General features: G+C 39.4%; 1 protein-coding gene across 46 annotated transcripts in view; it reads right to left on the bottom strand.

Moving 5' to 3' along the window:
- The window catches only part of fnbp1b (formin binding protein 1b), a 174,279-nt gene that overhangs the window by 32,036 nt on the left and 127,589 nt on the right, over positions 1-14,654 (bottom strand). For 23 of the 46 annotated variants that reach the window (XM_087300615.2, XM_087300619.2, XM_087300622.2 and 20 more), the window contains one exon: positions 6,135-6,326. The exons of 13 other annotated variants lie outside the window; for them this stretch is intronic. In XM_087300615.2, the coding sequence (XP_087156741.1) occupies positions 6,135-6,326 (192 nt within the window). Of the gene's footprint in view, positions 1-5,486; positions 5,767-5,949; positions 6,327-14,654 lie in introns of those variants that run through there. 10 more of the 46 variants (XM_087300626.2, XM_087300628.2, XM_087300644.2 and 7 more) reach the window with 4 other exon arrangements.

Genomic DNA, 14,654 nt, shown 5'->3' with positions numbered 1-14,654 from the left:
GCTAGAGCTGAACGATTAATCAAAAAAAGATTGCGATCTCGATTCGACCCCCTAGACGATCTTAATCCAGCATTTCTACAATTCTGCCAATCATATTTTCAAGTTCAAGAGAGAAGTAAAGGCGCCTGCACGAGTCTTTTCATTGTTTCAAATACGTTGCTCAGCAACATGGACACCTTCAAATGATGTTGAAAGAGTCACATACTGTATTTATAAGGTATAATTCACCCAAAAATGTTTTTGTCTTCATATAATGCTGTATTCGCGGCCGGGATATCACACGTGACATGAGCTGCTGATCGTGAGCTGTTACCACAGAGAGGGCGGACGTGCAGGTCTACTTCAGTGCACACACTAATTCAGTTTGTGGCACAGAGTGAGTTTAAAAGCCGCGCACAAAGTATGAACAGCACTTAGCAGTGAAAATAAAACCAAAAGTGTGCACATCATTTAAATAATCATATCGCATTATAAAGTTATGATTGACACTGGCATTTGATTTGTTTTGTTTTTTCTTTTATAGCGAACACACAGTTGTGCAAGAAAATAAATGTTTACAGTGTCAGTATAAATACTCTTGTATATATACGTAATGTTGAATATAATGTAAGAGGGAATCTGATAATGACAAAGGTCTGATTTTACCAGTGAATAAAATGGTCTAATGTTGTCAATGACAGATTGCAAGCACATATCTCAAACATAATAATTCAACATCAGAATTATTATAAGTAGATTAGAATTATTTATAGAAACCAGTAGACCAACATATAATATTATTATTGTTGTTTTACCATATGTTTGAAAAAAAAAAAACAATAATTGCCGACTCATATTAATCTTTATTTTACATCTACAGAATTGTGAGAAAATCATGATCTTTATTTTGAGCAAAAAAAAATACAAAAAAATCGACAAAAAATCGACACCAGACAACAGTTCATTAAACTGGGCTCCGCTCAGTCAGAAGTACTGCTGAAAGCTTCCATCATCCAGGTATAGCTTCTGGAGGAGTCTATTAACTCAGAGCTGAGTGCACTTCTGAATGGATCGTGGACTCAGACACGGAAATGAATCGACATTTTTCAGCCTTCAAAAAGCAGTTAAACATAGCTACTATCTCAATGAAATCCATGTTAGCCATTTAGCAACGAAGCTAGAGTCACCAGGCTGACAGAAGCCCAGCCCATGATGGGAATCCGCGTCGATTGTGAAGTGAATTTGACGAGCGAATTAAGCGGATTTGACGTGCGAATGAAGTGAGTAAACTCAAAATGTTCACGTGTCTATTTACGCAGAAATAGCATGACTTGTGTACCGCGTCTAGTGTGAACACAGAATAATATGTATTTATTCACCTGATCACAAGAAAAAGAACTGGAAATGGTGGACTGTGGCATAATAAAAGTTCACTGTTTTCATGTTGTTGCACTAGTTTCTCATCAGCAATTACTTCAGCATTTCTCTTTGTTATCTTCCACAACTTTGAGCCTTACTCTGCTTCATTCAACCATAGTAATAAGTGCTGAATACTTCCGCTCATCCATCAACATCTTTTCTAAGTTCCTTAGGACTTGTAATGAAGACCACAACTCTCACGATTCCACACACAGTCACTCAATCATCAATCTACGCCTTTGTTAGTTGTGAATAGACGCCCTCTAGTGGCCAAAATTACATACTGTGCCTTTAAGAAGCCTAAATGAACTCTATTTTTGTCCGTTGATGTCTAAAACACACTTAATTTCACTGTGACCTGATTTATGTGAATCCTCACGATGTCAGAGCTGAGTGTGTATGATAAAAATATAAACAATTGTGTTGACTTAAGTTGCACTTCCCTTCTGACAAGGGACAAACAGCCGAAAATAACGTATGACAAATGTGTTTTTCTGTTTGTGTGGGGAAGTTGAGAGCAGAGAGTTGAGATTATAAAAAACAAAAGGCCCGAGATTTGCACAAGCACATGAGAAAGCAGGATTTGCCGTGTTATCTGTCGTGTTTTTGCATCTGTTATCTAACAAAGTCACTTAAAAGTCTGAATCTGGGGAAACACGCGGACGGCCTTCCTGAGGGGAAGGTCAGTGGGGTCGGACACTATCAGAAAGTCACGTGTGAGTGTGTGTAAACGGAAGACATTGTTTTGGAGCATCTGAGTGCATGTAATCGCATTACTCTGGATGAATTTGATGTTTGAGCACCCGTTTCTGTTTTAACTGTGTGTAGAACTGTGAGAGAGTGAAATCATGGTGAACGCAAACAACAGAACATAAAAGAGAGAAAGGAATACAGAAACTGACAGAGAGAGAGAGAAAGAGAGAGAGATTTGATTGGCTGAGTGAGCTGGAGGAAAAAGGAGCCAAAGAATATAAACAGTTCTACTGCTGTGTGACATCATCGCCTGCGGAATCGGATTCACTCTGTGACATCATCAATTCGGAATCTACTGCTGCCTTCAGGCCCTTATTTAGCTCAATGTGCAGTCAGATTGCAGAAGGAAAGCATTTGAATTTTATATTGAATTCTCACATTTATACACAGACAGGAAACCAGCAATGGTGTAACAAGATAAACACCCTAATTATCATATAATTGAATAACATGCTATTATATTAAATGATATTATATTAAATGATATGATATGAAATGATATTATATTATATTATATATATTAAATGATATGATATGAAATGATATTATATTATATTATATTATATTATATTATATTATATATTAAATTATATTTAATTATATTATATTAAAGTATATTATTTTTATTATATTATATTTTATTATTATTAAATTATATTACATTATATTATAATCAATGATATTATTTTATTATATTATATTATATTATTAATAAATGATATTATATTATATTTTATTTTATTAAATTGTATTATATTATATTATATTATATTATATTTTATTTTATTTTATTATATTATATTATATTATATTATATTATATTATATTATTAATAAATGATATTATTATTAAATGATATTACATTATATTATATTTTATTATATTATATTATATTATATTATATTATATTATATTATATTATATTATATTATATTATATTATTATAGATTTTCTCAAAGCCCTGATAACATTTGCTTTTCAGGCTATAACAGCACATGCTCTATGCAACTCTTGATGGAGCTACCAAATATCTGCTGATTTTAGGACCATGTCCAGCAGTTAGCTCTAAATTTCTTTTTTTAAGTGCAACAAGTAAATTATTGTAGTTTTTCCCCCCTTATTACAGGTTGTGTTTTCTTTTCATGCATCACAGAAATGATCAATCTACATGTTATTTAGTGCAGTAACACATCTTTAGGTTTGAAATGTCTGAGTTTTTTAGTTTTAAAGTAAATAAGGTTTAAATAGCGAGAGTTCCTGTGGGGACAAAAGTAACACTCTTATTTATGTCCCACTGCTAATAGCCATACCTTGTTTTTCACTTCCACATTAGTTTACAGTGCTTTGACTCATATGTTTTATAGGATTAAAGCATATTGCCAATATTAATAAAATTCACAAATTGAAGAAAATGTTAACATTTTGCATTGTTGGGTTGCTTTTAAAATATTTGAGCTGGAATTTAAAATGAAATTATTTGCAAAAATAAAGGACAGAAAATGTTTGCAGTTAACATTAAGAAGATCATAGTGAGAAATATTAAAAATAAACAAGATTAAACCAAATTGCTTTTGCCCCTGCTGATGGGGTCAAAAGTAAGTGTATGTGCAACTTTTGTTTTAAGTGAAGTTATATTGGAGCTGTTCTACATTGATTCAAAATAACACCTGATTTTGATAGACCACTGTTGTGAGTTAGTATATATATATGTTTGCTAAAAACATTGGGCCCTATCATACATCGGGCGCAATAAGGCGCAAGATATGTTTCCACGACGTGTGGCTATTTTCAGACCAACGCAACCCTAATTTTCCCATTTTACACCACGTTGTTTAAATAGCAAATCCATTTGCGCCACTTTGTGGACTCATGGATATTTCGGTCTAGAAAAGAGGTGTGTTAAGGTGCATTGTAGGTGCTATGTTGAGGATCTAAAATAGACTGTGCAATAGATCAGCTGAAAGCAGGTCTAAAGTCCAGCGAAGAGCGTGCGCCTCGCTTACACATTGCTTAAAACACGCAGGATGTACAGCAATACACAAATATCTTTACATATGAAAAACAATTAAAGGATTTAAATTTTAAAAAAAAAATATTTTCTACATAAATATAAAAACCTTCATGCCTTCTTCATCTCTAAGGTCTTTTTTTAGATTATTCATGACAATTTGCTTTGGTAAATTATTAGCAGTATTATTTATTATATCCATATTTTTATTTGTTTTATTAAAAACAAGCTTAGATTTGTCCACTTGTCCGGTTTTGGACTATACAGGGCATAGCACGTGTGCTTGGATATAACTTGAGCACACTTCGTTATTATTGTTTATTTATTTGTTTGCTGGAAATTAGAATAGTTTTGAAACAAATTTTTGCACTTAACAAACAAAATTAATTATGTATATGCTAATGGATGTCTGTGCATACTACACGTTTCCTTATCTAATAAACAGAGAAAGTGAAAGTAAAGGCCCTTTGGAGGAGGCTCATTCTCTCATTCTCGCGCTGCAGATGCTCAGTTTAACTGTTTTCTCGCTAGTGAATTGCTCATTTTTTTCACTCACAAAGTCCGCCATGTAAATAGCAAATGCGCTGTGGCTTGAAGAAACTGACTCTAAAGGGAATGGGAGATGAGATTGGTTTATTATCAAAACACACCTATAACTCATTAAGAGAAAAAGCTCAACCCTGTTAGACCATGCGCCGCAGAGCAAATTGGATTTTTCCATCCTTAAAATAGCAAAAGTGAATTCAGACAGGCCCTTAATGCTTTTGCGCCCTGCGGTTCAGACTTTGTGCCTAGATTGTTAAAATAGAGCCCATTATCTTTTAAAATGAGGTTTTTATGAGAAATGTTACTTTTGTCCCCACTCTCCCCTACACTGTTCAAATATGATAGTTTTATTTTTTGTAATAATAAAATTAAAAATTAATTGAAATATATGAATAAAATATAAATAGATAGAAAGCCTAAAGAAAATCTCAAAAAGTCTAAATTAAAATAAAGATTTAAAGATATATCAAAAGTATTTTTCAAAATATAGAAACTAAATCTAAAATACTAATAGGAATCAAATAAACTGATTAAGACAGCAAAATGCACATACAAAATTTAAAAAAAAAAAGAAATACATTTTTACCAGAATATTTAAATAGGTTACTATAAGAAATATTAATAAAGGCATTTTTAAAAGTAACATTAAATAACATTTTAGGAAATTAAAAACAATGTCAAAATTTGGAGAAAAATCAATAATAAATATTTCATTTTTTTGAACAATTATAATTATAGAATAATATTTCATCCATTACAATTATAATATTTTTTTTCTCTTAACATCTATATGTCAGAGTCACACTCTAAAAAATAACATGACAAAAATCCCGTCAACATGACAACAATTTTTTGCTGCTTTAACTAATTTTTATAAGTCAACCATACTTTTTACTCGGAAATTTTAGTCAGTTTAACTGAGGAAACTGATGAAAAGTTCATTAAATTTATTGGAGTCAACCTAAAAATGTAGGAAAGCTTTTTGCGGTGGAGAGAAAAGTTCCTATAATTAAACGTTTTAAACCATAGGTCTCACACTCAATTGCTGGAGGGCCGCAGCTCTGCACAGTTTTGCTCCAACCTTAATCAAACACAGCTAATCCAATTAATAAAGGTGTTCAAGACAACTAGTGTCTAGTAGTCTTGAACATCTTGAGCATTTGGATCATCTTGATTAGTTGGTTTGAGAAAGGTTCGAACAAAACTGTGCAGAGCTGCGGCCTTCCAGGAATTGAGTTTGAGACCTAAGGTTTAAATACAATCATTCTGCTATAACATCAGCAGCCAGCCATTATCAGTTGTTTTACATTTACATTACGATGCAAAAAACCAGCAGGAAATCCTCATGCATCTCCTTTTTCCCTCCAGCACACGTCCAGCAGCAGATGATGACAGACAGACCGGCAGAGCAGAGCATGCAGATACTCACCCCTCGCCGCAGGCTCCTGAGGCACTGCATTCTGGGCTTGGAGGTCATGAGGTCGTTGAAGCGGTGCGACAGGGGCTCCTTGCACTGTTTGGGGGTCTGGGGAGCGGGGCAGGGGTCAGGGGTCACAGCAGAAGGTGAGGGGGGGTCAGGGGGGGGCTGGCGAGGTACGGGGGACGTTAACAGGGACATAAGCTACCGGTAAAGACACGAGCCACAGAGAGAGCAGCGACCAGTGACAGACAGAGGGGGGAAAGAAATCGGTCCGGAAAAAATCAAAAGGAAGGAAGGGAGGGGAACACAAAACAAGAGAAATAAGGACCCAAAAAATGTTACAGAACTAAAGGCAACGAATTAATCAATTAATCAATTAATGGAATGAACAAAAAAACGAAACCAAAAAAAATTAAAGCTGCAAGCAGCGATGATAGGGACCTCGCACCCGGGCTCACCGCCACCCGGTGGCCTCAGGATGACAGAGAACAGCGAACAGTAATAATTTAAGCCGATATGTTTAAAAAAATCGGAGAAAATCACCGATTTATGCCAAACCTCCTCCTCTCAGCAGGTGGCGCTATGACTGTGACTCAAGATTGGCATGTAGATGTCACCAGGAGAGGACTTTTATCAACCATGTGAACTTTCAGGCAGATCGGACTTTGTGTGGTTGAGTTATAATGCAAACTACCATCTGCCAGCAGGTGGCGCTATAACTGTGACTTAAGATTGGCATGTAGATGCCCTCAGTAATGGAATTCAATCAACCATGTGAAGTTTCAGGCAGATCGGATGTTGTTTGGCTGAGTTATAAGCCTATCTACCTTCTGCCAGCAGGTGGCGTTATGACTGACTCATTACTGTTTTGGGGATGTGTTCAGAAGAGGACTTTTATGAGCCATGTGAAGTTTCAGGCTGATCTGACTTTGTGTGGTTGAGATATAAGGACTTCCTGTTCCACGGCGAAGTGTTGAGGTTTGTCATGCCGCCACGGACACACCCCTCTGCGAAAACTCTAGATCTTGACAATATATCATCGCTAGAGCTTTCAGATAACAACCCACCAAACTTGGTGCTGATACAAAAAAAAATAGTGGGAGGAGTTTATTACTCTGTAAATCATGACATTTCCTGTGGCCAGCAGGTGGCGCTATAACTGTATCTGGATATTGGCATGTAAACGTGTTCTGGTCTGGACTCTTATTAAACATGTGAATTTTGAGGCAGATCGGATAATGCATGCCTAAGTTATAATGACTTCCGGTTTTGTGGCGAATCGTCAAAGTTTGAGAGGCCGCCACGGACACGCCCATCGACAAAAACTATAAAGCTCCGCAATTTAACATCGCCAAGGCCTTTAGATGACAAAACACAATTTTGGTGTCGATCGGATAAAATCCCTAGGAGGAGTTCGTTAAGATACAACGCCAGGAAATGGCAAAAATGCCACTTATTTGCAGCAGGAAGTTAAAAATATCCGACTTCCTGTTGGGTTTGAGATATGGCTCCAAGAGACTTTTTCGTATGTTTTGGCATGTTTGAGGTGTGTGCCAATTTTCACGCATGTGCGTGATTCGTAGATCAGGGGCTCGTCCGTTATATTTTTCTAGGTGGCGCTGTCGAGTCATTTTGCCACGCCCACTTCAATATTGTTATGTGGATGTGTTCAAGAGATGACGTATATCAACCATATGAAGTTTCAGGCTGATCAGACTTTGTGTGGTTGAGTTATGAGGACTTCCCGTTCCTTGGCGAAGCGTTGAGGTTTGTCATGCCGCCACGGACACACCCCTCTGCAAAAACTCTAGATCTTTACAAAATATCACCGATAGAGCTTTCAGATGACACCACTCAATTTTGGTGCTGATACCATAAAATTTGTGGGAGGAGTTTGTTACAGTGTAAAACATGTCATTTCCTGTGGCCAGTAGGTGGCGCTATTTCTGTATCTGGATATTGGCATGTAAACGTGTTCAGGTCAGGACTCTTATCAAACGTGTGAATTTTGAGCCAGATCGGATAATGCATGCCTGAGTTATAACGACTTCCTGTTTTGTGGCGAATCGTCAAAGTTTGCGAGGCCGCCACGGACACGCCCATCGACGAAAACTCTAAAGCTTCGCAATTAAACATCGCCAAGGCCTTTAGATGACAAAACCCAATTTTGGTGTCGATCGGATAAAATCCCTAGGAGGAGTTCGTTAAAATACAACGCCTGGAAATGGCAAAAACGCCACTTTTTCGCCGCAGGAAGTCAAAAATATCCGACTTCCTGTTGGGTTTGAGATATGGCTCCAAGAGACTTTTTCGTATGTTTTGGCGTGTTTGAGGTGTGTGCCAATTTTCGTGCATGTGTGTGATTCGTGGATCGGGGGCTCGTCCGTTTAATTTTTCTAGGTGGCGCTGTCGAGTCATTTTGCCACGCCCACTTCAGAGACCCATATCAACCTGCTATTTACACCGGGTTTGGTGTGTGTGCAAATTTTCATGAGTTTTCGGGCATGTTTAGACCCTCAAAAGTGCCCCGATAGGGGGCGGAATAATAATAATAATTAAAGCTGCAAGCAGCGATGATAGGGACCTCGCACCCGGGCTCACCGCCGCCCAGTGGCCTCAGGATGACAGAGAACAGCGAACAACATTAATTTAAGCCGATATATATAAATAACCAGAGAAATCACAGATTTATGCTGAACTTCCTCCTGTCAGCAGGTGTCGCTATAACTGTGACTAAAAATTGTTATGTAGATGCCTTCAGTAGAAGAGTCTTATCAACCGTGTGAATTTTCAGGCAGATCGGACGTTGTTTGGCTGAGTTATAAGCCAAACTACAATCTGCCAGCAGGTGGCGCTATGACAGACTCATTATTATTATGTATATGTGTTTAGGAGAGGACTTTTATCCACAATGTAAAGTTTCAGGCAGATCAGACATTGTGTGGTTAAGTTATAAGGCAAAATTCCTTCTGTCAGCAGGTGGCGCTATGACTGTGACTCAATATTAGCATTTAGATGTCTTCAGGAGATGAATTTAATCAACCATGTGAAGTTTCAGGCTGATCGGACATTGTGTGGTTAAGTTATAAGAACTTCCTGTTCCATGGCGAAGCGTTGAGGTTTGTCATGCCGCCACGGACACGCCCCTCTGCAAAAACTCTAGATCTTCACAATATATCATCGCTTGAGCATTTAGATAACAACCAACCAAATTTAGTGCTGATACGAAAAAATTAGTGGGAGGAGTTTATTACTCTGTAAATCATGACATTTCCTGTGGCCAGCAGGTGGCGCTATAACTGTATCTGGATATCGGCATGTAAACGTGTTCTGGTCTGGACTTATATTAAACGTGTGAATTTTGAGGCAGATCGGATAATGCATGCCTGAGTTATAATGACTTCCAGTTTTGTGGCGAATGGTCAAAGTTTGCGAGGCCACCACGGACACGCCCATCTACAAAAACTCTAAAGCTTCGCAATTTAACATCGCCAAGGCCTTTAGATGACAAAACCCAATTTTGGTGTCGATAAGATAAAATCCCTAGGAGGAGTTCGTTAAGATACAAAGCCTGGAAATTGCAAAAATGCCACTTATTTTCTGCAGGAAGTTAAAAATAGCCGACTTCCTGTTGGGTTTGAGATATGGCTCCAAGAGACTTTTTCGTATGTTTTGGCGTGTTTGAGGTGTGTGCTAATTTTCGTGCATGTGCGTGATTCGTAGATCAGGGGCTCGTCCGTTTAATTTTAATAGGTGGCGCTGTCGAGTCATTTTGCCACGCCCACTTCATTATTGTTATGGGGATGTGTTCGGGAAAGGACTTTTATCAAACATGTGAAGTTTCAGGCTGATCGGACATTGTGTGGCTGAGTTATAAGGACTTCCTTTTCCATGGCGAAGCGTTGAGGTTTGTCATGCCGCCATGGACACGCCCCTCTGCGAAAACTCTAGATCTTCACAATATATCATCGCAATAGCTTTCAGATAACACATCCAAAATTTGGTGCTGATACGAAAAAATTTGTGGGAGGAGTTTGTTACTCTGTAAAACATGTCATTTCCTGTGGCCAGCAGGTGGCGCTATAACTGTATCTGGATATCAGCATGTAATTGTGTTCAGGTCAGGACTCTTATCAAACGTGTGAAAGTTGAAGCAGATCGGATAATGCATGCCTGAGTTATAATGACTTCCTGTTTTGTGGCGAATCATCAAAGTTTGCGAGGCCGCCACGGACACGCCCATCGACGAAAACTCTAAAGCTTCGCAATTTAACATCGCCAAGGCCTTTAGATGACAAAACCCAATTTTGGTGTCGATCGGATAAAATCCCTAGGAGGAGTTCGTTAAAATACAACGCCTGGAAATGGCAAAAATGCCACTTTTTCACCGCAGGAAGTTAAAAATATCCGACTTCCTGTTGGGTTTGAGATATGGCTCCAAGAGACTTTTTCGTATGTTTTGGCATGTTTGAGGTGTGTGCCAATTTTCGTGCATGTGCGTGATTCGTGGATCGGGGGCTTGTCAGTTTAATTTTTCTAGGTGGCGCTGTCGAGTCATTTTGCCACGCCCACTTCCGAGACCTGTAACAAACGTAAATTTTCGCCACTTCTGAGGCGTGTGCAAAGTTGCGTGAGTTTTCGGGCATGTTTAGCCCCTCTAAATCGCGATTCATTCCGGAAAAGAATAATAATAATAATAATAATTAAAGCTGCAAGCAGCGATGATAGGGACCTCGCACCCGGGCTCACCGCCGCCCGGTGGCCTTAGGATGATAGAGAACAGCGACCAATAATATTTTAAGCCGATATATATAAAGAAGCCGAGAAAATCACAGATTTATGCCAAAATTCCTCCTGTCAGCAGGTGGCGCTATAACTGTGACTTAAGATTGGCATGTAAATGTCTTCCGGAGAGGAATCTTATCAACCATGTGAAGTTTCAGGCACATGGGACATTGTGTGGCTGAGTTATAAGCCAAACTACCTTCTGCCAGCAGGTGGCGTTATGACTGACTCAATATTGTTATGTGGATGTCTTCAGGATCGGACTTTTATCAACCATGTGAAGTTTCAGGCAGATCAGAGACTGTGTGGAGATTGTGTTTTAAGACAAACTACATTCTGCCAGCAGGTGGCGCTATAAAAGACTCAATATTATTATGTAGATGTGTTTAGGAGAGGACTTTCATCCACCATGTGACATTTTAGGCAGATCTGACATTGTGTGGCCGAGTTACAAGCCAAACTTCCTTCTGCCAGCAGGTGGCGCTATGACTATGACTCAATATAATTGTAGATGTGCTCAGGAGAGGACTCTCATAAACCATGTTAAGTTTCAGGCAGATCAGACATTGTGTGGTTGAGTTATAAGAACTTCCTGTTCCATGGCGAAGCGTTGAGGTTTGTCATGCCACCACAGACACGCCCCTCTGCAAAAACTCTAGATCTTCACAATATATCATTGTTAGAGCTTTCAGATGACACCACTCTATTTTGGTGCTGATACGGGAAAGTTTGTGGGAGGAGTTTGTTACAGTGTCAAACATGTCATTTCCTGTGGCCAGCAGGTGGCGCTATAACTGTAACTGGATATCGGCACGTAAACCTGATCAGGTCAGGACTGTTATTAAATGTGTGAATTTTGAGGCAGATCGATAAATGCATCCCTGAGTTATAAAGACTTCCTGTTTTGTGGCGAATCATCAAAGTTTGCGAGGCCGCCACGGACACGCCCATCGATGAAAACTCTAAAGCTTCGCAATTTAACATCACCAAGGCTTTAAGATGACAAAACCCAATTTTGGTGTTTATCAGATAAAATCCCTAGGAGGAGTTCGTTAAAATACAACGCCTGAAAATGGCCACTTTTTCGCCACAGGAAGTTAAAAATATCCGACTTCCTGTTGGGTTTGAGATATGGCTCCAAGAGACTTTTTCGTATGTTTTGCCATGTTTGAGGTGTGTGCCAATTTTTGTGCATGAGCGTGATTCGTAGATCGGGGGCTCGTCCGTTTAATTTTTCTAGGTGGCGCTGTCGAGTCATTTTGCAACGCCCACTTCAATATTGTTATGTGGATGTGTTCAAGAGATGACGTTTATCAACCATGTGAAGTTTCAGGCAGATCGGACATTGTGTGGTTGAGTTATGAGGACTTCCTGTTCCATGGCGAAGCGTTGAGGTTTGTCATGCCACCACGGACACGCCCCTCTGCGAAAACTCTAGATCTTCACAATATAACATCGCTAGAGCTTTCAGATAACACCACTCAATTTTGGTGTTGATACAATAAAATTTGTGGGAGGAGTTTATAACTCCGTAAATCATGTCATTTCCTGTGGCCAGCAGGTGGCGCTATAACTGTATCTGGATAGTAGCATGTAAACGTGTTCAGGTCAGGACGCTTATCAAGCGTGTGAATTTTGAGGCAGATCTGATAATGCATGCCTGAGTTATAACGACTTCTTGTTTTGTGGCGAATCGTCAAAGTTTGTGAGGCCGCCACGGACACGCCCATCGATGAAAACTCTAAAGCTTCGCAATTTAACATCGCCAAGGCCTTTAGATGACAAAACCCAATTTTGGTGTCGATCGGATAAAATCCCTAGGAGGAGTTCGTTAAAATACAACGCCTGGAAATGGCAAAAACGCCACTTTTTCGCCGCAGGAAGTCAAAAATATCTGACTTCCTGTTGGGTTTGAGATATGGCTCCAAGAGACTTTTTCGTATGTTTTGGCATGTTTGAGGTGTGTGCCAATTTTCGTGCATGTGCTTGATTCGTGGATTGGGGGCTCGTCCGTTTAATTTTTCTAGGTGGCGCTGTCGAGTCATTTTGCCACGCCCACTTCCGAAGCCCATAATAAACGTAAATTTTCGCCACTTCTGAGGCGTGTGCAAAGTTGCGTGAGTTTTCGGGCATGTTTAGCCCCTCAAAACCGCGATTCATTCCGGAGGAGAATAATAATAATAATAATAAATAATAATAATAATAATAATAAACGGAGCAATTCCAATAGGGCCTACGCACCGTTTCGGTGCTCGGTCCCTAATTAAAGCTGCAAGCAGCGATGATAGGGACCTCGCACCCGGGCTCACCGCCGCCCGGTGGCCTAAGGATGACAGAGAACAGTGAACAATAACAATTTAAGCCGATATATATAAAAAACCTGAGAAATCCACAGATTTATGCCAAACTTCCTCCTGTCAGCAGGTGGCGCTATACCTGTGACAGTATTGTCATGTAGATGTCTTCAGGAGAAGACTTTTATCAACCATGTGAAGTTTCAGGCAGATCGGACATTGTGTGGCTGAGTTATAAGCCAAACTACCTGTTGCCAGCAGGTGGCGCTATGACTGTGACTCAATATTGGCACGTAGATGTCTTCAGGAGAGGACTTTTATCAACCCTGTGAAGTTTCAGGCTGATTGGACATTGTGTGGCTGAGTTATAAGCAAAACTACCTTCTGTCACTAGGTGGCGCTATGACTGACTCAATATTGGCATTTAGATGTCTTCAGGAGAGGAATTTAATCAACCATGTGAAGTTTCAGGCAGATCAGACATTGTGTGCCTGAGTTATAAGCACTTCCTTTTTCATGGCGAAGCGTTGAGGTTTGTCATGCCACCACATACACGCCCCTCTACGAAAACTCTAGATCTTCACAATATATCATCGCTTGAGCTTTCAGATACACAACCAACCAAATTTGGTGCTGATATGAAAACATTTGTGGGATGAGTTTATTACTTTGTAAATCATGACATTTTCTGTGGTCAGCAGGTGGCGCTATAACTGTATCTGGATATCGGCATGTAAACTTGATCTGGTCTGGACTCTTATTAAACATGTGAATTTTGAGGCAGATCATATAATGCATGCCTGAGTTATAATGACTTCCGGTTTTGTGGCGAATCGTTAAAGTTTGTGAGGCCGCCACGGACACGCCCATCGACAAAACCTCTAAAGCTTCGCAATTTAACATCGCCAAGGCCTTTAGATGACAAAACCCAATTTTGGTGTCGATAGCATAAAATCCCTAGGAGGAGTTCGTTAAGATACAAAGCCTGGAAATGGCAAAAATGCCACTTATTTGCCGCAGGAAGTTAAAAATAACCGACTTCCTGTTGGGTTTGAGTTATGGCTCCAAGAGACTTTTTCGTATGTTTTGGCTTGTTTAAGGTGTGTTCCAATTTTCGTGCATGTGCGTGATTCGTAGATCAGGGGCTCGTCCGTTTAATTTTTCTAGGTGGCGCTGTCGAGTCATTTTGCCACGCCCACTTCATTATTGTTATGAGGATGTGTTCAGGAGAGGACTTTTATCCACCATGTGAAGTTTCAGGCAGATCGGACATTGTGTGCTTGAGTTATAAGGACTTCCTGTTCCATGGCGAAGCGTTGAGGTTTGTCATGCCGCCACGGACACGCCCCTCTGCGAAAACTCTAGATCTTCACAATATATCATCGCTAGGGCTTTCAGATAACACAACCCAAATTTGGTGCTGATACCATAAAATTTGTGGGAGGAGTTT

This window comes from Danio rerio, chromosome 21 (assembly GCF_052040795.2).
Source record: "Danio rerio strain M-AB ecotype USA chromosome 21, GRCz13ab, whole genome shotgun sequence".
Taxonomy (NCBI): domain Eukaryota; kingdom Metazoa; phylum Chordata; class Actinopteri; order Cypriniformes; family Danionidae; genus Danio; species Danio rerio.
This window is presented reverse-complemented; position numbering and strand designations above follow the sequence as displayed.